This window comes from Zonotrichia leucophrys, chromosome 3 (genome assembly GCF_028769735.1).
Source record: "Zonotrichia leucophrys gambelii isolate GWCS_2022_RI chromosome 3, RI_Zleu_2.0, whole genome shotgun sequence".
Lineage (NCBI taxonomy): Eukaryota > Metazoa > Chordata > Aves > Passeriformes > Passerellidae > Zonotrichia > Zonotrichia leucophrys.
Window position 1 is genome coordinate 64,547,540 of NC_088172.1, and position 21,911 is coordinate 64,569,450.

The window sequence follows — 21,911 nt, forward strand, 5'->3', positions numbered from 1 at the left end:
ATAAACTATCAGAAGGGCTGTAACTGTTGAGGGGATAACACACAGCAGCTCACGGAGCAAAATACATTAAAAGGGTGTAAAATCTTAAGACAAAACCGAGTGATGACAAATCAGTGACCTCAAGGACCCAGCCATTTCCAAGGAGGAACCACAAGGCTGATGGCTGCCTGGCCCATGCAGGCTCACCAGGAGTAGGGTTTATACTGGCACCTAGCAGTGTGTTAGTCCCAGAGCTCTGCCATGTGCACTAGCCAAGAAACACTGCTGCACTCAGCCTGCTTCCAGAGTTCTCTGGGCAGCCAAAATGTGTCTGAACTAAAGAGATTTGCTGTAGGAAGCTTAAGGCTCTTGCACTTAGATCCTGAATTTCCTAGAGCAGAGAGGTTTTTTTTAGTTCTGCTTATTGCACCCAGCACAAAGGAATGGGATACCTGAGGATTCCTATAGCAAACCTATTAAGTTCACAAAACAGGGGGCTCTGGTGCTTTAAGTCTCCTTCCCAAGCAAAGTTGCCCTGAGAATAGTTGCAGAAAGGACACAACCATACAGGTAGTTTTATTGTCATAAACTCCAAGCAGCTCAGATAGGAACTAAAAATAACTTTCATTCACACTTGAAAACAGACACTAAGACTGTATGTAAGACAGATATTTGCATTAGATCACATTTAGGTTTGGTTTCCTATTCAGTTAGAAACACAGTAAGATTGTAACGCCCATTAAATGGCCCATCACACATCTGCAAAAACCTTTCCAGTTAACACTGGTGAGCAAGAGGATAATTGATTTCTAACTGAGCTCTGGGATTTTCAGATGCTGACATTACAGAACCACATGCATTAAAAAGCCAGAGCTGGGTGGGAGCCAGAGGAAGAAAGTAGATAGGATTTTCCAGTGGCTGACAAAGGAAGGTGATCAGATTTCCTGGGATCCCCTCACAGACAAAGCCTGACCTTGAGAACCTCCTCAAAGCAGCTGCTACATCTGTGTAGTTCCAGATGCAACTGTTCTAGCAATAGAGGAATTATCACGGCCCTGTTTAAAGAAATACAAGGGCTCAGACTAATCTCTAAACAGAACTTAAATAGGCTGAAACACCAACATTTCTGAGCAGTTTATTAAACAAGTGCACAGATGGTCAACTCTCCTGCAACTCTGACCTTGAAAACAAAACTGACTCTAGGTTTATTTACCCCATTGACTGAATGCACTTATGTGGTGTGTTGTGAAATTATAAATTCTTTGGGGCACAATCTCAGTTTCTGTAAATTCTGGAAGTTCTTACTCTATAAAATCAACGGGGTTATGAAGTATTCAAGCTGGCTGTAGCTACTCTGTCTGACATGAACTACAGCATATACTATAGAAGCATGGTGTTGACATTGTTTGGGGGGGGTTTTTTTGCTGCCACTGAGAACTCTGCCATTGATCTGTGGAGCAACCTCAGACATCTCCCTTCACTGAGACTGCTGCTCTTTGCAGAAAGAGCCCTTTCTCACCCTCTCAGGTAGTGATCCAGGTTTTTTTTACCCTGATCCAGGTTTCACTCTTTAAACATGGTTGTCATGCAAATCACTGTTTCTTCAGGACCATAGAAAGACTCAAGATGCAGAGACACAGTACTTTTCCTTACTCTGTTCTGACTCATCACTTCATGGGAAGCAGTGGAAGGTGGAAACTCAAAGTCAGTCCCAGCACAAGGACCTAAAGGGCTTCATAAATCTGAGTAACATATTTCACAGGGATATTAGTGAAAATGAAATGCATTATTGCAAGAATTTTCTGCCAGGGAATAAAAGCAAGTGCAGAGTCCAGATATTCAGGGGCAGGGAGGAGGTGTGGGAAGGGAAAAGTCTCCAGTATAGCCTCAGAAAATAAAATTAATCTCAGTGAACAGGAAAGGATATACACATCCGTAAACTAATTTTTTCCTCACCATGATACCAGCTTTTAAAGCAAATAATAATGTTGATGAGTTAATTCCATTACTGCCTATCAGAGTGATTAATATTGCCTGACTGTCCCTTTGCAGTGCTCTCTACCATCTAAGTATTGTCTTTCATCTTGCTAATTGATGGCTCTTTGGGTCAGGGACTGTCTGAGGGTTATATTTGGGCTATGGATGGGTCTGTGCTTCAGGATGAGGCACTGTGGGAATACCTTGTTCTGCCAGCTCTCCATGTGCTGGGGTTCACCAGCATCCTGTGCTTACTTCTCCTGCAAAATGATCAGAAAACCTTCTTGAGCAGGAGGAGCTATGCAAGGACTAGGCATCATTTAGTAATAGTTACTCATAATCATGCTCATTCCTTTAGAGCCACACAAGAATGCAAACAGAGAGCATGATATGTCTCACCAGGAGAAAATAACTAGCCCTGGTAAGGAATTTGAGAATTTTCTTCATCATTTTTTGATGAGCGATATTGCTATATCTAAAATGAGAAATAGTCCTACCAATCATATTTATGAACCATTTTTATAATCAAGTGTTCCAGATTTTCTGAGAAAAAGAAAGAAATAAGAACTTACAAAAAAACTGACACAGCTGGAGTTTTGATTTAAATAGCATGACTTACTATTTAAATATACTCTAAGCAAATACTGGAAGAAAGACTTCTAAGCTACTTCAATAATTTAAACTGCAATCAAGACATTAAAATATTGTTTTTAAAAGTGTCTCAGTGGCAAGTAGGGAAATAGAAGTGCTAAGTAGTATGTAGGGAGATAGACTGAAAAGAAACAAGAAAAGCAAAGAGAAGATGGAGCAGAGGCACACCTGAAGTCCTGCAAGCTGTGTTTGTTGTTCCCCCTGAATCAGAGAGAAAGAAATGAGAAGGCCCAAGCCCTCTCCCACAGCAGCTGCTGCCACCTTGATGTCCAGTGTCAAGGGCAGATGAAAAAGGCAACGGTATCAGGGCAGTTTTGCCACCTACTTTGCCAAAGTCAGCTCTCCTGGAGCCCTTCTGAGCGCTCTGAGAGGTTTTGTTTGTGTCCCCAACTGCAGCACACATATATTTCCATTGTTTGAATAATGTGTCCTTCCTGCATGTTCCCACTTGGCCAGCTGACCGTGAAGAGATGCTCAGCCAACAAAGCTATTCACTGCAACAAGATGCTCTGCTTGAGATTTTCTGAAGCAGAGATATAATCTGAAATTGTGCATCCATTTTAAAACAATTAACTGTCAGGGTGCAGTCAAGTTATCTGGAGTACAGAAGACAGAAAATTAGTGTAATATTCAAACATTATTTATGCACCTTCTTATGTCCACAAGCAGCACTTGAGCTTTATGCCATTTCTGTTCTATGAATGGCTTATTGGGCTAGATTTTTAACCAAACACCATTTCCTTAAAAAAGTAAATGATGAGCCATCAAAAAGAAGTGTTTACTCATATCCAAAAATTTGATTCAAAGGTTTGTTCACAAGAACAAGCAGGAACAGGAATTTGAGGAGACAAGCAGCTGAAACTCCTAATATTAACAACTGACCTGTGAGCTGCCAACCAGAGTTCACACAGTAACTCAGCATGTGGCACATCCATTTTTCACTAGGAAAAACCAAACAATCTTTTTCATCATAGGAAAAGCAGAACACTGGGAAAAATAAGATGTCTCCTCAGATTTTTTTTTTAACACCAGGCTTAATTCAGGATTGGAGAACATTGTTTTTGGCCAGGAGCATAAAAGACCTCTTGAGGTTCCTTCTGTCCCTGAAAACCAGTCATATATAGTCTTTCTTCTGTTTGGGCCTACCTTTTACAGATACATATTATTCAGATTTTTGAAACTGAATTATCCTGATTTATGATGTGTTGGTAGTCTTATTTTATCTTGAATAAAAGGACCTCAATGTCATCATGTGGAAGCAGTGAGGGAGGGAATTCACCCAGACAGTATCAAAGAATATGTATATTTTGAAGGTTTTCCCAATATTTGACAGGTGATAGACAAGTCAGTCCTTAACTTTTAGAAAACAAGTTCTTTCTTCATGATGGCAACTTCACAAGAGATGGAAGAAAAGGTGTGTACATGAAGGGAAAAGCATTGGATTTACTTCCAGTTTAGATCAATTTTTTTCCCTTTGTTTAACACAGGAAAAAAAACTAAAAACCTCTGTTTTAATACTCTAAATACACCAAATAACCACCAAAAATGCTTTGGATTCTGCAAAACTGTTTGTAAGTGTGATACATAAATGAACATAGCATTTCAATCACATAATAATTGAAGTTGCCCATCCTCCCCATATCAGGTTTTTCCATTTTAGCATGAAGGTACAGTCTTTTTCACTGGTCCCTAAGGTCCCTTTCACCCAGTCATTTCAGCATGTTGATAATGACAGCCAAGTCAAGGAATGAAAATAGAAGGCAGCTGGTAAGATAATCCTGGACGTCATCCGGATGCAAGTGAAGCATGAGCATCTAATTCATTAAGGGAGTGGGAGGATTAGGGTGGTGCTGAGCATCCATTCTGTTTAATTTGACATTCCATTAATTTAGCCTCTCAGTGGACAGGACAGGAGGTGCAACATAATTATGGCTCAGAATCTGAAACCTCTGGCATGTCTGAAGACTCATTAGTTTTGTGGCAGTTGGCTGGGGGGAGTGTGGCAAGAGATGAGCAGACTTTGTGCTCGCTGGGCCCACTTCAGTAATAAACTGCATGTAGGACTGGTGAAGCTCTCCTTGGAGATCAAAGACACTGCCTCTATATAGCAAATTACTTTCCAAGAGCTTTGAGAGCAGAAACTTCCAAGGATGCTTCACAAGGTGAGTCTATTTTGTATCAGACAAAATAGATGCTTTAAAACCTAGATGGAAGAGGTAGGATCCTAAATTTCTTCTCAGAGCAAACAGCCTTGCTGAAAACGCAAACCTGTGTTCCCAGTGAGCCTCTTTTCCTGCACAGCTACTCAAACAGTCATAATGATTCACCAGCCAAATCCTGCTCTGAACCAATGTTCAACTGCAGCAAATCCACAGGCCCTGTTCTGACATGTATTCAGCCTTAGCAAGCAGTGTGCACATCCTACCTCTGTACCACCACTCCGGAACATGTGGGATGCAACGTTTTCACAGGAGCTCTTGGGAGAAAGAAATATTGGTAAACATCTGCCCCCTCACCTCTAAGCATCAAAATAAATGACCAGATTTTTCAAGGGCTCTCAAAATACATCAGCTGTTGGGGAATCTGAGAATTTGAGAAGATGTTCCCAATGCCTTACAATAATACAAACAAACCCTTTAACATGTCTCTCACTCCAGCTGACATCTCACCTTGAAGTCACATCAGATTTTATTGCTTTGATTGAGAGGTAGATGTGTGAAAAGATGTGTAATAGGGGCCCCCACTAATGTTTCTCACAGAAAAAATTGACATTTTGGTATCATATTGTTTTAGTCTATTGGACACCGCTGGCTATCACAGGTGCAGTGTTATAGAGAAAAAATCTGACTCATTCAAGATTACATAAGTCACAGTACCTAGACATTTAGATAAACTTAGGATATACAGACAGACCTTTTAACTGCATTTCAACGTAATTAGCTGAAGGCTGGCAGCCAGATGGACAGCATCAGAGACAGAAACTCTCAGTTAAATCATACAGCAAACAAAGCATCAGGAACCTGTCATCATTGTCCGTCACATCTCGTATCCGCAGGAGTCAGAGGCCTCCGGCATTCAGACTGCAGCCCCCAGCCAGGTGACCAAGGGAAGTGACTGTTACCTTTGGTCCTGCAGTGCATTTAAGGCCCTGCTGGAACTGAATGAAGACATTTGAAGAGGTAAAACCTACCTGGCAGATGAAACCAGTGGATGAGCACTGCCGAACCCAAAGACTGAATTTCCTCTTTTTCCTCTTGCGCAGCTCCCTCTCTGTACAGGTTGCAATGAAAACAGGATCCTCATCTATCAGGGGCTCATGCAGTACCTGCAAGTGGCAAGAAAAGAGGCAGGGAAAGAAATGGAAGAATACATGATTGCTAAAAAAAAAAAAGGTGCTTTAATTGCTTTCAAGGAAATATAACCCTTGCAATGTGCTTGTGTGCATCACCCCAAACAGAGAATCAAACCCATTTTTGTTTGATGCTACCATCCAACAAAAACCAAAGCCTGGCCAAGCACACCCCATTATGGATAGCTGCTCTACAAAGAATTTGCAAACATTGCAAGGCACAGCTCTCACTTCTTCCTATCTGCTACAATTCAACATCCCTCCAAAATGATGCAGGGGATGGGGCAGGGAGAGTGGATTTTTAGCAGCATCCTCCTCCATGCTTCTTCATAAGCTTCATACTGTTTGGCAGAATATCTTCTACCCAACCATCCTCTACAATTTTTTGTTAAGTACATTCCTTGGTTATAGCAAAAGAAAAGACATAATAAAGAGAGAGAGAAGTTAAGGGAGAAAAAGATGCTTTCTGCTGCCACTTGAGGAGGTGGTGAAGAGACAGAAAATATTTTTCCTAGCAGCAGCTTTAGGGAAGTTTCTTTTGCCTCAGAAGCTGAAAAAATTGTCAAAAGGAGGCAAGGATAAACCACCAGAGGCAGGAGTAGAAAAGCTTAGACAGACTGGAGCAAGTAATGAAGACCTGTGAAAACGAAGCACTTTCTGCATTCTGCATTCAGATGATGTAAGTGGTTCCCTGTTTCTTAAACAGTTTTGTTACACTTCTCTCCATTAATTTAGCAGCAAAACTGAAGTGTGCTACTGCTAGGTATCACACTGTGGAACTCACCTATAGCAAAGTACCAGTAGCTCCCCAGAGCTCATGGGCAGCTGTGCATAACGTACACACACCTGAGTGCACAATGTGCAAGCTGTTTAGCAAGCCACTTGTGAAAGTACAAAGACTTGCAAACTGTTGAAAGGTCTCAGCTGATGAATGCTGGCCAAATTCAGCCACATACATCTAAATCAGAGCAAGTCACTGCAGGCTCCTCTCCTTGTACATGTGGGGAAAGCAGTCCCAGCAGGCCATAACTCATACCCTTGTAAAGACATGCAAAATAGTCAGAGGGTTATAATTTAAAGGAGTCTGTTGTTTTCCAGTGACCATCCCTCCAGGAGACAGGCTCAGACACAGGCATGCAGAGGCCCCCACCCTCAGACAAAGCCTTTCCACACCTGCATGTGTGCTGCTTTAGTGCACATCCGTGCAGTCCGTGGCGGAAATGAGAACAAAGCCACATTAAACCTAGGAGTGACACTTGTAGGAGAGATGTGGTGGGTGAGCAGTTAAGCACCAGAGATGAGCAGCTGCTTGCCTCCTGAACACAAGATGTTTGCTGAACATCACTCTGTCAGCCCAAAATAGGCACTCGTGCCCTCCCCACGCAGCGATGGCTGCACACTGTCATTTATACGCACTCCACTTTGCAACAACTCATGAAACATTCACAAGACCATCTGAAAGCACTCTTGCAAAATGTTCAAATTATACACCAAAATGCAGATGTGAGCAAGCAGAGCTGCACACAAAGCTATTTGTTCTTCCAGCTGCAGCTGCCCTGTTTCCCCACTGAAGCCAAATCTTCCTCTCTCAAGGTCCACACAGAACACAGCCCTCCCTATCTAAAGGCCTCCTGGGGCATTTCCCACTTCTGCCTCAGAGGATTCTGAACAGCATTTTGCAAACTTTAAACTTTCCCTCATTTGCTTTTGCCTTTCTGCTTCTCAAGTGCAGAGGGAAGGGGCACATCCTTGGGATAGGGTCAGATACATGGTTAAGAATTTCTCAACTTCTGGAAAGGCTCTCTTACCTGCTAGATCCCATTGAGTGGTGTGGTTCCACTATTATAATCTCCCCTGCTGTAGGATGGAGAGCAGCAGAAAGAAAAGGCTGTATAAGCATCACCTTAGGACATCTTCTATCCTCTGTCATTAGCTTCTTTCCCTCTGCACCACAGCATCAACTCTCCTTGCAGCAGCTCGACTGCATCCTGTTTACCCTTCATACTCTTTCTGCCTTCTGTGACACAGTAAGGCCTGTCAGCCTTACATCTAGAAAGCAAATCTGAATTTTTTAAAACTTCTCTCCATCTTCCTTTTCTTCCTGCCCACCCCTGCCTTCCCTCTTTGGTTCCTCTGTACTGAATTTAAGTAATTTCTCTGTAAGTTCCAACTCAACTTTTGTGAAGAGGGAATAAAAATGTGAACAGACTCAGGAAAGATTTGCTGTTGCTGCAAAGACAAAATGTGGACAGGCAAGAAAATGAACTGAAAACCCTGGAGCTTCCTTCAGAGAGTGGGGGACACCCACTCCACATGCAACCACTGTTTCAACAGCTGTAAAGAACTTTGGAAGCAAGGCACTGTATGAGCTGTGCCTGCCCTTGGCACTGACATGGTGTTTTTAGGACAAAAGTTGGCCCTGTTGCTACTGGCTCATCCTATTAGTTTGTTCACCCTCCTCTATTCTCAGTCTCCCTGCTTTTCCTGTAATCTCAAATCCATCTATTTGGCAAATCCCCAAGCAAAGTTATATTTGCTCCCTCTCTATTCCCCATTCTTGCTGTTGCTGCAATACATCCTTTTACAGGAGTGAGCTTACTGCCCCCATGGCATATTCCTTCCTGCTTCTCATCTTCCTTGATAAAAATCTACTTTCAGGCTTATTTACTCCTACACGTATTCCTGGCCGCCTCTTCAACATCTTTTTCTCACTCCCCAAGTGCTCCCCTCTTCCTATTCTGACTTCCTATAATGCAAGATAGTTTGTGGATTTCTTCATAGAAATCATCCCCATTTTCTTCTCTCAAATTCCTAGTTCTCTTCAGGTCTCAGAAGCTTTTCATCTAGTTGTTTTGCTCCCCCACTGATATCACTTTGCTTTCCTTTCTCCTTTCCTTTCCTTTTTCCTTTCCTTTTTCTTATAGTAATCCTTATCCCTGATAGATCTACCTGCCAAACCTTCACTCTTTGTTTTCCCCCCCAATCTGTATTTGCACTCCAAGTGTTGCAGTTGCAAAGGCAAGATTCCAAGATGGGACTCCATCAATTACTCCATCTCCAAATATCTTTCACTCACAGAACAAAACAGCCACTGTCAGGAGTGCCTTGCTTTCTTCTCCATTTTAGACCATTTCCAATGCTCTTCCACACCAAAATTCCACCCATCCTCTCTCACAGAGTCCAAACAGGCTTGTAGACAAAGCCCAGAACCACTAAGTCTGTTGTACTTGGAACTCCTGGACTCCATATACTTAGGTAATGAAGCAACATATCCGGGAAACATCTCCCCCTGAGCTCCATGGCCATCCACAACACAGGCGTCTCTTCAGCCTGTCTCCTGGAGAAGCTGCCTCAGCTTGCCTTGTCTCTGGCTTTTGGTGGGTACCATCCAGCTGCAGAGGCCCCTTGGTAACCGTGTCTGGATGTACAGTCAGTCATTCCTTCTGCAAGGATGGCTTGTGCTTCTGCCTCTCTGCTCCAAAGCTCCTCCTGTCTAATCTAAATTCTCTTGCTGGTGTCTGACATCTCTGCTTGCATATCTAGCTGCCAGTTCTGATTCCATTATGCTGCATTTGAGAGCATCTCCCTTCCCTTAAGAACCCCTCAGTATTTCCTTTTTTGGTCATTGCAGCCGTCCCTCTCCTCCTGCTGCAGATATCACTGGCTGGTGAATCTGAATGTCAGCCTTTACCTCCTACTTGCAAAATTTCCTCAGCCAGGCAATGCCTGCATTTTCCATGATTTCTGAGTAAGAGCTCTAAAATGGCACTCATTTTAGAGTAACAACCCACCCAACCAGACAAGTTTACATCCAAATCCCTCAATCGTCCTGCAACAGTTTTACTTTTATTCAACATAACGCAATCTTCTTCTACAGACTGCTGTTGGAAAGCCATTTTCCTAGTCACTCACACTGACCACATCACTTTTCTTTATTTCTCTATCATAGTTCTTCTCCAGTATATCAGACAGATTCTTTCTATTCTCATTTTTTAAGTCCTGCTTGGCCTTTCCACATTTTACAGCTCCTTTCTGCCATCATTCAAAGGTTAACTCTGACTTCCAGTGGAGCCATGATTCCATGCTCCTCTGCCCATTTGTTCAGTCATCAATCAGTCCTCTTAAGAAACAAAAAGTCAGTTCTTACAGCACTCCATTACCATTAGGTAATTTAAAAATAGCAATGAAGTTTCATCATTTTCTGCTGCCAAACTTTCCCTAAAATCTGGCATCACGAAAGGATCAACTGGCCAAGAGCTACAGGACATCAGAAATTTACCTTGCAACTCAACATTCCCATTGCTCCTCTGTCTGTCTTTCTCCTGCTCCTACTTGTCTTATATTTGGCCAGCATTCTCTGTATATTTATGTATTTGTGTCACTCTCACAGAAGCTCTAAGACAGAATGATTCCCATTTGGGATCAGCACCCTCAACTCCTAAAGAATCATTTTGAGAACAAGAAATCTGAAATATAGAGGTACAGCACAAGCAAGGTCTTATAATTTGGAAATACCCAACATCAAATGAACATATAAGCATGAGGACAAAAAAGCAGGTTGACCAGCCTGGTTTTGCCCCTCTGTGTTTTCAAAGAGGCTGTCATCTAAAGCTGTGAGCTAGTTTGGAAGAGCTATATAAAAACTGCTTAGCTGTACCCTATGATACCATCAAGAGTGAAACACAAAGAAGCTGCCCAGTAATTGGCCAAAGTTGAGCACCATGCCCTTGGAGCAGGAGGTTGGACTTACATCTCTCTTTTTGCCAGGGATTCACTCCTGCTGGTGACTGTTCCCAGGTGATATTCCACTGGGCAGATGCAAAACTGTTTGGTTCCAAAACATCAAAGAGAAGGTACTTTAGAGGGAGAGGGAAGCAGAGAGAGCCTGGAGTTATGCTCCCGACCTCTCCCACACCAGTCAGGGGCAGCCAGAGACAGCAATCCTGTCTAGCCATATCCTGCTGATGAGCATATAAACACTCAGCAGGCACAGAAGGATATTTGAGCAGTGATGTTATTTTCCCTGAACTCCTCTGGTTTCTGGAATTCAGTGTATATCCTTGGCAGGTGAGTACCCTTGAATTTGTTGCTCTATACCTCCCAAGCGCAGGCAGGGCATCCTCCCTGCCTTCAGGCTTGCAGACAGTAGCACAGCTACAAAGCTCAGTAGCAAAGAAATAATGCTGCCCCAAAGAACAGACCCAAATCACCACCTCTTGTTGCTTAGGTAGAGGTAGTGTTTATTTATACAGATGATGCTGAGGAGGGATAAGATGCAGAGAATGTTCTTGTCATTTGTTTTACCAGTCTAGGTCAGAACACTATTTTTTAAACTTCAGAAACTACAGCTAGCACTGCTGATGCACAATTAAAATGTTCTGGACTTTCAATTCCTTCATAAGCTGGAGAGTAATTATTTCCTTTTGTTTGCTCAGTATATTTAGCAAAATAATTATAATTCACTAGATTGTCTTCTTTGTTTTGGTACGCTGGCATAGTTCTTTCTCCCTGTTTCCTTTCATAGCAACTGTGGTGTTATTTTTACAGGCACATTTGGGTGGGGGAAGGGGTCACAGACAAGAAAAAAAAAAACCCTAAGTATTTTCTGACATAAGTTCCACTTGAAGAATCTTTTCTAGCTCTCAAAAAATAAAAGATCAAATCTATAGAAGAAATAAGTGTGAAGGCAGACGTTGTACTGCCTGATGGATGCAGATTGTTCCTGCTCTGTCCATAGGGGTGAGTTAAACATGGCATCTTCCTAATCTGTGCTCTGTGAGTCCATACTCACAGAGGAAAAAGTCAGTAACAAGCCTACCCCTAAGCCCAAACAGCCCTGCTGCATTCAACAGGAGCTGGGATTTAGCTGCTTGATGCCACTTACAAGAAGGTAGCATAAAGCTTGTGGGTCAGCAGCAAGCCACCCAGGTACCACAAGTCTCATGTTTAAGATACAGATGTACCTTAAGCAACAAATCCATTCTGAACTTGGGATTTCAGGTGTCACTGATCACAGAAACCTGGGCCCCCCTTTTCAACTGGCTTTCAGAGGCAGAAATTCCAAAAGCCCATCTAAGTGGTTCTTTCCCCTCATCTTTCCATTTGTTTCTTTGCATCTGTCTTATTATTTTTAATTATTTCTGGTATTTCTCACTGGGCATTCTGGGTTTGATGTCTGCATTCAAGACAATTTGCAGGGAGAGGTCTTTCCTGCTGCTTTGAGCAGATGGGGTCCTCATCTCTTGAGACAAGTAGTGTGCTGCCCTGATTGATGGCACCCAGGATGATGTCACGCACAAAGCTCCCTTCAGAAGGAGGCCTGGAACATCCCCCAGAAGCCTACTGGAGGTACACTAGGGTATTTTTAACAACAGATTCAAAACCTTATTCTTTCTCACAGGGTTATTTTTGAAGCTGTATTTTAGTGCTTTTTGTTCCACTCAATATCACTGAAACATGCTGCATAGAAATCGCTGACGTAAACACTGACAAAGGAGCAGAGAAGTGGAGGAGGGAGGAAGAAAATTGGGCTGTCTCTACTTCTTCCCCCTTATTATTTTTAAGTAGCATCTCCTTACCAAGCTCACGGTAATAAAATGTTTTGCTTGCGAAGATTTAGATGTTTTGCCACTGCAAACAGGGTGCTGTGATTTTATCAATTCAGTTCTCAAGCCTTACTCGGGATGGGGAATGGGAGAAAGGATATACATGCAAATAAAATCTTATCCTTTAATGGAATTGCACTCACAGTGTGTGCCACAGCACACCATTCTAAGCATTTGCATTAGGCACAGTGATCAGTTTCTGAAGCCTTTATCTTCTGCCCACTGAAGTTAGCAGCCAGAAGGATCAGATTTCATATCTTTAAGGGAGCTCAGTCCCAACAATTCCATGTTTCTCATAGCCTGTTTTGTCTTAATGGAAACATACCTTGCATAGCTTAGTAAGAACACTCTTCCCTCCTCCCTTCTCTACCTTAACAGCTTTTTAGGCAGCTGTGCTCTCATGGGTTATATAGGTATGATTTTTATTGTCCATAAAATAAACTGTAATCACTCGCCATTTATTTTAGGCACACTTCAATGGATGTGCAGCATCTATGCCTTCATTAATTTTGTGCAGTGCACAAAAATGGGATGCTTCAGAAGGGAAAGAGGAAAAATAAGAGGACTGTGGATACAATACCCTTTCCAAATGCTTAAGTGAAATATTTATGTTCTGGAATTAGAGAATTGATTGAAAAGTTATATCAAACAGTAACATATTTCATGCTTATGCCGTTTTCTTTCTGGATTTCTGAACACAATCAGTAGCAACAGCTTCAAAATAATTTGTACTGAATGAAGTTTAAATAGATTATGATGACTATGAAAAGATTTTCACCTGTCTCCCTTTCCAGTCATGAGGAAGCAGCAGTGTTACTGGACCATACAGCAAGCACCTACTGCTAAGGTCAGGGATGTTAGCAAACTCAACTCCTCCATCCCTCCAGCCCAGCTGCACCAGCTCTGCCCTTCTACCCTTGCACAACCTGCAACCTCCCATCCTCAGGTTAGCAAAACCTAGTGCCAGCCTCACTGAGCAGTGTCCAGGCTTGCTTAGGTCACTAAAGCAAACAGCTGCAGCTCAGAGAGCACCATTCCCACTGAAACCTGTTTGCTGCCTGCACTGACAGACACTGATGAGCCCTCACACAGGACAGTGCTGCTTTCTCTCTCGCTTCAAGGAGGCACTGCAGCTTCCCCCAGGCAGCTGTGCTGTGCACTTTCTGTCCCAGGGAGACAACCAGGTCAGATGTGCCCTGCCAACAGCTTAACTCTTACCTGGGCTTGTGAAGGTCTGAAAGCAGAGTCAAAGCCATTCTGCAGAGAGTCCAGAAAAGGCTGGATTTTGTAGAGGCTATGCGTTGTCTGGCTCGAGCGGAAGGCCACAATGTGGAAGTACTTCAGAATCTTCTCAAACCTTGATTGTGTCATGATAAGTGCAATGCTCTTGTTGCTGTAGAAGCCGCTGCTCCAGATGCTGAGAACAGACTCACAGTGGTGGATGCTGGTTGATATCATGTAGCCTAAGAAGGCCTTCATTTCTGTCAAGGTGACATCAATCCAGGCATCGTCACTACCAAACCTCTCCTGGTATTTCTTTGCATACATGTTGGTTTGGACCACCATATTCTTTAGTACATTGTCAGGGACAAAGAGCTGAAAAAAGTCCATGGCACTGGCAGTCAGGGGCATTTTTCGTGTTGGACCTAGGATAAAAGAAGGAAAGATAGGCACACTCCTGATCACTACAAGGCACATCCAACACCAGAAATTAAAAGCATGAGTATTTTTCTCATGCAAATGATGGTATGTACCAATTGTCTGACAGACTTCACTAGGAAACTCCCCCTCCGCCCCATATCCTTCCTCCTGTATGATACTATACACTCTGAAAAGTTTCTCCTCTGCTCTGCGCGGTCATTACTTTGTAGCATGCAGGCTTGTGAGACAAGCAGGCATTTTATTTCTCCACTTACACATTACCTGCAACTTTTGTCCTCAGCAGCTGTTTGGCACTCTTTCTGGATAGTTTTTCATTGGTCCATATGCATGTCAAAGCAATGCCTTCCTCCAAACAGTCCAGAAGGACAATGTGAGTCCTCCAGAGGCAGCACTGCCCTCATCCCAGGCAACATAATTCCAAGGCTCTATAACCTGATCCCACCTTTCCTCTTGCACCTCCAATTCCTGCCTAGTTCACTGTCATAATTCTGTGACTTTCATATCTGCCCCTGCTCCACACAGAGTCACATACAGGTCTATGTGTTTTTGAGTTTTGTGCCTCTGCCACCACATTGGAGTTTTATCCTGCACTCTGATATCCCCAAGAAAGCACATTACTAGAACAAGTCACAGCTACCATGTGGCTAGTGTCACTGTCCCATATCACAGGGAATATTTTTAGCACTATAATGCATGCAGTGGTCCTCTTCCTCCCACAATGTAATAAGCCTTGCAGTCCCATGCTGGGATTACTCTAGCATTTCACTGATTTTGCACCGTCTCTGCCAGTTTCAACTACTCCATAAGAGGAGGGTGATAAAAACAAAAAGGAAGCTCTAAGGACTGGCAGCACTGTATAAGTTCAGCCAGTCAGACACCAGATAACACTAAAGTGAATTAGGAACATCAAACCCACAATACCAGGGACGCAGACACCCGTATTTAAAGCCCTCTCTCCTCTATTCTCTCCCACAAACTAACCAAGCTCCATTCCAAAAGTAGTAGTTTTCATGCTTGCACCTTGTAGTAGTGTTTTAGTTACCAGGTAAGGTCAGGGAACATTCTCTATTCTACAGAAGCAGTGAAAACCAACACCCTGAGCTGAGCAGCCTCTTCAAACCCAGCAGACAGGGGAGCACTTAAAAGCAACTCTCTACACTCCTGTGAAAAAGACAATGTCATGGGTATAATCCCAAACCGAGAAATACTGCACCAGCAGCCTTTAGCCCTAGAACTGTCTGAAATACTCCTCCTAATCAAAAGCAGAAGGCATACAGCTTCTCATTTGGAGCTGTGCCCAACGGGAGTGAGTCTTTCTTGCACTACAGGGCTGTCTGGATCTCAGCATCGGCTCTCCCAGCTGCATCAGAGCATGAGACTGACCATCACACAAGCTGGCTCTGCAAAGATCCACTAGCACATTGCTCCGGTCTCATTCTCCAGCACCCTTGTATCTCAGTTCACATTCCCAGTCACAGCAACAACTACTGCTTGCAGAAATTTTCCATGAAACAGAACTACAAGGAATTACATAAATAGGGTGGTTGGCCTTGATCTTAAGCCTTAATGTTTGGGTGCAGTCTGGTGAACTCAAGCTACTAGAAGGACAGTAAAAACAGACTTTGAAACAACATCAAGACTTTTAAACAGTAAACGTTCAGATTCCAAAGAATGCCAAAAAGCAAACAAAACTGGATTTTTTTAAAATAAAAAAACTATCTATTTAAAGATTACTTTCTAATTTTGTGAGATTGAGAAACTTTCAGCTGAAAGCATATTCCTCTGTATTGTAAGACCAGAAGAAAGAGCCTTCCACAAACCATGTTTTGGTAAGAACAGAAAATTTCAGCTTAAATGATAAAAGGTTTTCATTACCAAGTGAAAACTATGGGGCTAGAGCAGATATATTTACTTCACCTTAACTGCTAGTGCAATAATAAAGCTGCTTGACAAATGTTTTCTTCTTTTGATCAGAAGGTTTATTTTCTGCTAGCACTGGCTAGCACTGTTATAGTTCACAAAAGATGCTCTATGCATGATTCTGTATCTTCATTCTTTCCCATAGCTTAATCAAGTCTTTATATTCTACAGTAGGTATGGCTTTCTAATAAAAACACATGGAACAGAGTGTATTCTAGTTCTATATGAAATCTTGAGTAACTATCAAACTCAACTCCAGTGCTCAGGCCACCTTCCAGGTAGCACACAGAGACAGTTTTTAAATACGTGGCTTCAGAAGCAGAATCTGGGAGTAGGGGTAATATTTTAAATCTTGTCCACAGCAAACAAGAATTCATAAAACATCAAATCTTACAAAGTGAAATACCTTGAGACTCTTGGATACAGACAATAGGTACATGCTGGCCTCCATCTTCGGGGAGGTAAGAGCAGTCAGAAGCATAAAATATGTAATTTTGGTGTAACAAAATTTTCAGCAGCTGCACAAGTTTACCTTGATAAGTGATACCTATACAGGATACAATAATCCTTCCTTACCCACTAGTCCTGCTCCAGACACAGAGAACCTGCTACCTCCTCTCCTTCCTGGAATAAATATACAAGCTTTGTATCTCATTAGTCATGCAGAACCCTCACAGCTCTAAAAAAGCAAGCTGAATCACTTTCTGACTCAAACATCAACATAATTGTTGATTAAATAAAATTATGAAAGCCCCTGTATATTCTCATTGTCTTAAAAAACAGCCTTTATTAGCAAAGTGAGCACAACTGATTCATAATTTACTGATATGCAATATAACAAGAGCAACATTGAATTTCAGTAGAAGTGAATTTTTAACATGAATTGAGTTTTGCATAGTTAATGACCAGCCTCAAATATTTAAATATGACTTTCTAAATACACAAATATATCCCATAGAAAGAGCCAACTGTCTGCATAAGGAACTTAAATAGCTAATTTGTACTTTTAAAGGATTTTTACATTGACTTAAATGGCACTTACCCAGCAAATACTGATATGAAGAGTTTCAGTGTTTCATGCATGCACTGTTTAGCCTTCAAAGCTTTACTCAGACAAATGAAAGAGTGACTTTGCCTAGTTGTCCATTCTCAGAATGATTATACAATTATAACTGTATGTAAAATTCAGATTTTTCTCTCTCCTCTGCTATAAAGTGTTTGCATGGAAAATATATTTACTTTCATAGGGTTGCATTGAAAGCCAGTCAGGACTTCCAATCCAAAGTACAGAGACAAAGTGCAAAAGCACTCTTGGAGTGTCTGAACATGCAGCCAGACCCAGTATTCCATGCACAGTCAGGACAGGGACAGCTCTACTGAGTAACCTCTGACTGGGCAGCACACACGCCAGCACCAGAACTTTGGGCTTGCGCTAAGTGACCTTGCAGGATGTGGAAAACAACAAACAACTTCTGCTATGATACAGCCTACACACACAAGCTCCTCTTCCTTCTCACTCTGCCAGCAAGAACTTGCCTGTGCAATCTGCAGCAACCACCTTGCAAGTCATTACTGCTATTTTGACTCGCTGGTTCCATTTTCTCTTTTGCACTCAGAAGGGATGTCTCCCACAAAGAGACATCTCCATTTGTAAGAATAGTCTCAAAATAAATGAAAAAACGAAGCATGAAAAGCTATTTGTGTGTCTGTGCTAGCAATGTGACTGTGAATAGAAGCTGGCCCCTTGCCCTGGAAGAGTGAGCATTGCAGAGCCCGTTGTGGCTCAGCTCAGCCCAGGGCGAACTGCAGCTGCTTCATGGCCCTGCTGTCCAGCAAGAGAGCAGCTGCACACCCAGCTTCTCAGCAAACATACCCACTGCACAACTCCCACAATGATTTAAGGAAAAGTTCAGGTGGAACTTCAGGCAGGCCCTGCTTGTTGTCCTAAAATCCCTGGTCTTCTCTCTTACATGGGTCCCCACCGGTCACATTCTTCCCCCTGCTTCGTTCCCTTTCTAGTCTTCCTCACTGAGTAATACATCAGAAAAAAAAAAAAGAATATCAAGTGAATTAAATGTTTTTTTCTTACTTAACTGGTTTGCAGAATTAAGTAATTTGAGAGCATTTTTAAAAGTTAATGTATCCTTTCCTATTTTTTCTGTTCTGATTACCAACCTCAGAATTCACAGACTCCGAATAATGGATGGACAAAAGACAGAAAGTATCAAAATGTATTGTAACCTATCAGTGCTTACAACATAGTATACAAATCTTAAGAAGGTCAAAAGCAGCATTATTTTGGGCAGAATAAATCAGATATGTGAGGAGAAAACACAGTGAAAGAAAGTTCTTTTGCTCTGCTGGGCAATAGACTCTGCTCTCATTCAAACTGCAATTGAGGCCTGCAATAAAATATTGCATTACTCTGAGAGGCCCAGGGGTTACCCTATGTATAACCCAAATTGCACGGCTGGTAAAAAAACCTTGTGCAGAGCTAATCACAGCTCATTTTGAAATTAATGCAACTTCATTAACAGCTTGGCAGACCCAAATACTCCCAAATCAGGAACAGGAGTGGTAGAAGTATCAATTCAATAATTTTGAAGTAATTTTATTATCTTCTTTGAGGAAAAAATCTAACAATTTATAGCCACCTACAAGAATAGCACATTAAGCATATTATATGCAAATACATACCTAAGAAAAATCAATCCAGAAACTTTTTTTTTTTTTTGGCCATTGGGAAGTACCTTCTCCTCCAATATATGGTACAGCCTTCAAAAACCAAGGTTTAAAAAGCCAATTAATTCCTTTTTCCTAAGTCTAACCAATTAGAAACTGTTTTATATTCCTGACAAGTTACCTCTGCAAAAGTACACAACATGATTTTTGGGTCTTATTTAGAGAACATAAAAAAATGCTGACAGAAGCTTTTCGTCAGAAAATACTCATCCATCAAAAAAATCATGATGTCTTTATGGAAGGTGTCAATTAATGAAATATGACAGAGAGTTCAAACAATTTATCATCTTTTTCAATGTGCAGGGAGCATTATAAAGAGCTTAAAAAAAAGGCAAGAAAACAAAAAATGATGTTTTAATATTTCCCAAGTGAATATTTTCCAGAATTTCTGTTCACACTAAGTTTCCTCATGCAACCTTTGGAAGCACTGGAGCTTATCTGGCTTGCCAGAATATCAGTCTTCATATCAGCTCTATTCTTAATGGCCTAGAAACATACATCAGACCATCCTCATACCATAGCTGGTTTGACAGCATTACAGCAAGCCTGTCAAGACAGCTTGAAGTAAGTTCACTTAACACTTCTTTTCTGAGTTTTATTCCAGTTTATTTCAGAGACCACTCTCCTGTAGGAACTAGGTGGCAAGCATCCAAGTTTTTAGGATATTATGCTGCATGTTTTTGTTCATCTCCATTAGAAAAAGCTACCAAAGCTTCAGTGACTTTGTTAAGTCAAAGGCATCATCCTAATATATACCAACTGTGGTTCTGACCAGGATTTTGGGTGAGTAGATGTCTGCATCTGTTATTTTCCTAGAAAATCTTAGCTTCCTTTAGGGACTGCCTTACACAAGAATTCAATGATGAGAAGAATCAGCAAGAATAAAAGATGAAAACATGATCCATACTGTGGCATTGCTTGGAGTTGAAAGCCAGCTTAGGAGGAGGCAATAAAAAAAGTTAACGACTCCCAGGCAGACACTCTTGGCTTAGAAAAAACTGGACATGGTCCTTCCAAAATGGTTCTTTTTGTAGACTGTAAGGGCTCACACTCTCAGCAGCCCATGCTTCTGGGGCAAGGTCACCTTTACAGAAACTTACTTTGCACCCTTGCGTGGGCACTCAGTAGCCGCACTTCTGCTCTACATTGAGTTTCACTAAGTCTATTCCAAGCTATTTAGCAAAGTGTGATTTGCCTGCACTCTTCCAAACTTATAAATAATCCTTTGACAATGCCTCCATGGCTGCACGTAATAACCGTAGTCAAAAAATTGTTCCAAAGAGCTTCTCTGAAAGGCCACTTTCTCCTCCCTCCCCGGCATTAAAAAGGATTGTTTTCTTCACAGCGTCAGCAATAAAGCGATCCACAGACTGCAGTCTGACTTTTATCCATAGAGAGCATTAAGAGCTGTGTCTAGAAGCAATCCAAGGACAAATGAAAGTGGACTGAAAACCAGCACAGAGCTGCTCTGTGCTGACTCTGGTCCTAAGAGTCCCTGGCCTCCACAGCAAGCAGCACTGAGTTACTGATAAATTAAATAGAGAACTTATTTAGAAAATCAAACAGTAAAATTAATGAAGTATTTCGCAAACTAAGGAACTTCCTGCAATTCAGCTTGTTTCTGTGCTGTGTACTGGATGCAGACTGTCATTCAGCTTTTTAAAGCATTATAGAAAAATCCTTGAGCATTAAGTGTAGCAGGTCAGCCTGGCATAGGTCAGGGATGAGTGATGCATTGTTCCACCAAACACAAGACAATCTCCTCCCCGATGAGATGGTGACCTTCCAAAGTCTGGGGTGATTACCAAGGCACCCTGCCCATTCCTCCTCCATACTGCCATGTGCTGGTAGTTCAGCCTGCAAAAGGTGAAGAACTTCAATGGGGCATCAAGACTGGGATACCAAGGATAAATAATTTTGGCTGTCACTCAGTAGATTATCTTGTGCGAAAAGACACAGTAGAAGTACAACTAAATTTTGGGGCATTTTCAAGAGACCAAGCAGGCAGGACTTACACCTTTCTCATTGATTAAATGCATGTTGTAACACCAACAGCACTGGTCTGAGAATGAGAACACGCCAGATATGTTGTGGCAGTTTCCATGGAAGTGTGCCTTGTTGTAGATATAAGCCATGGTAAAAAACTGTTTAATTAAGAGAGCATTTCTTTGTGTTTACCATCATGTTTTAAAGCCACAAAGCTTTCAAGCTGTGACAAGTACAAAGAATAAACAGCCTGCTGCAGCTGATGTCGACACCTTTAATTATATACTTAATTTCTGCGGTGAGATCTTGCCATCTACCAATCACCATTTTTCTAACATCCAGCAGAACCTCCCAAAACACTGGTACAAGGTCTTTGGGTTAAAATAATTTTCAAAAGCCAAAGACCCTAAAGCAGCCGAGTCAATGCTGAAGTAGAGTACCCTGTTGTGTCAGTTTACATAATTCTTTGCACATTATTTGGCTGTGGGACTGCATATGCTCCTCCTCAGGGGAATTCCTGCTGCAGCAGCTTCCATGGCAATAGTCCACTGCACTCTTTTGCCACTGTAGTTTTCTATTAACATTTTACTGCCCTGCTCCTGGCAGCCCAGCTGACACTGGGCATATCTAGCAGATGAGAGATGACCATCGATGTGCTGACTCCATACACCACCTGTAATACAGCTTTTAGTAGATCACGTAGCAGCTACACATCTGTCTGTGGGCACAGCTGTGCACATTTACAAAATAACTGTACAAGCAGCAGGGATAGTTTTATGTCAGCACAACTCCCATTACCAGCAGGGTGACCTTCATAGCTAAATCCCAGAAGATTGCTTTGGGATGGTTCCATGGGGCGACTCCTCTCCTGCACTGGCAACTCTTGCACGTGCAATCCCACCATCCCATCTTTCTTTCCCCGGCTCCTGGTCTGTTCTAATACACACTGGTCACAAATACCATTACTCTCATGGAACTTTCTCCTTTCCAGAAATTTAAAATAAAAATCCACCTTAAGCATTGGCAATATTTGATTTGAG

General features: G+C 42.0%; 1 protein-coding gene across 1 annotated transcript in view; it reads right to left on the reverse strand.

Moving 5' to 3' along the window:
- Positions 1–21,911, reverse strand: part of PGBD5 (piggyBac transposable element derived 5) — a 67,561-nt gene that overhangs the window by 27,632 nt on the left and 18,018 nt on the right. Inside the window, exons 2-3 of the mRNA XM_064708547.1 lie at positions 13,780–14,207; positions 5,798–5,932 (exon numbers count right to left, since the gene is read on the reverse strand). Coding sequence (XP_064564617.1) covers positions 5,798–5,932; positions 13,780–14,207 — 563 coding nt within the window. The remainder of the gene's footprint in view (positions 1–5,797; positions 5,933–13,779; positions 14,208–21,911) is intronic.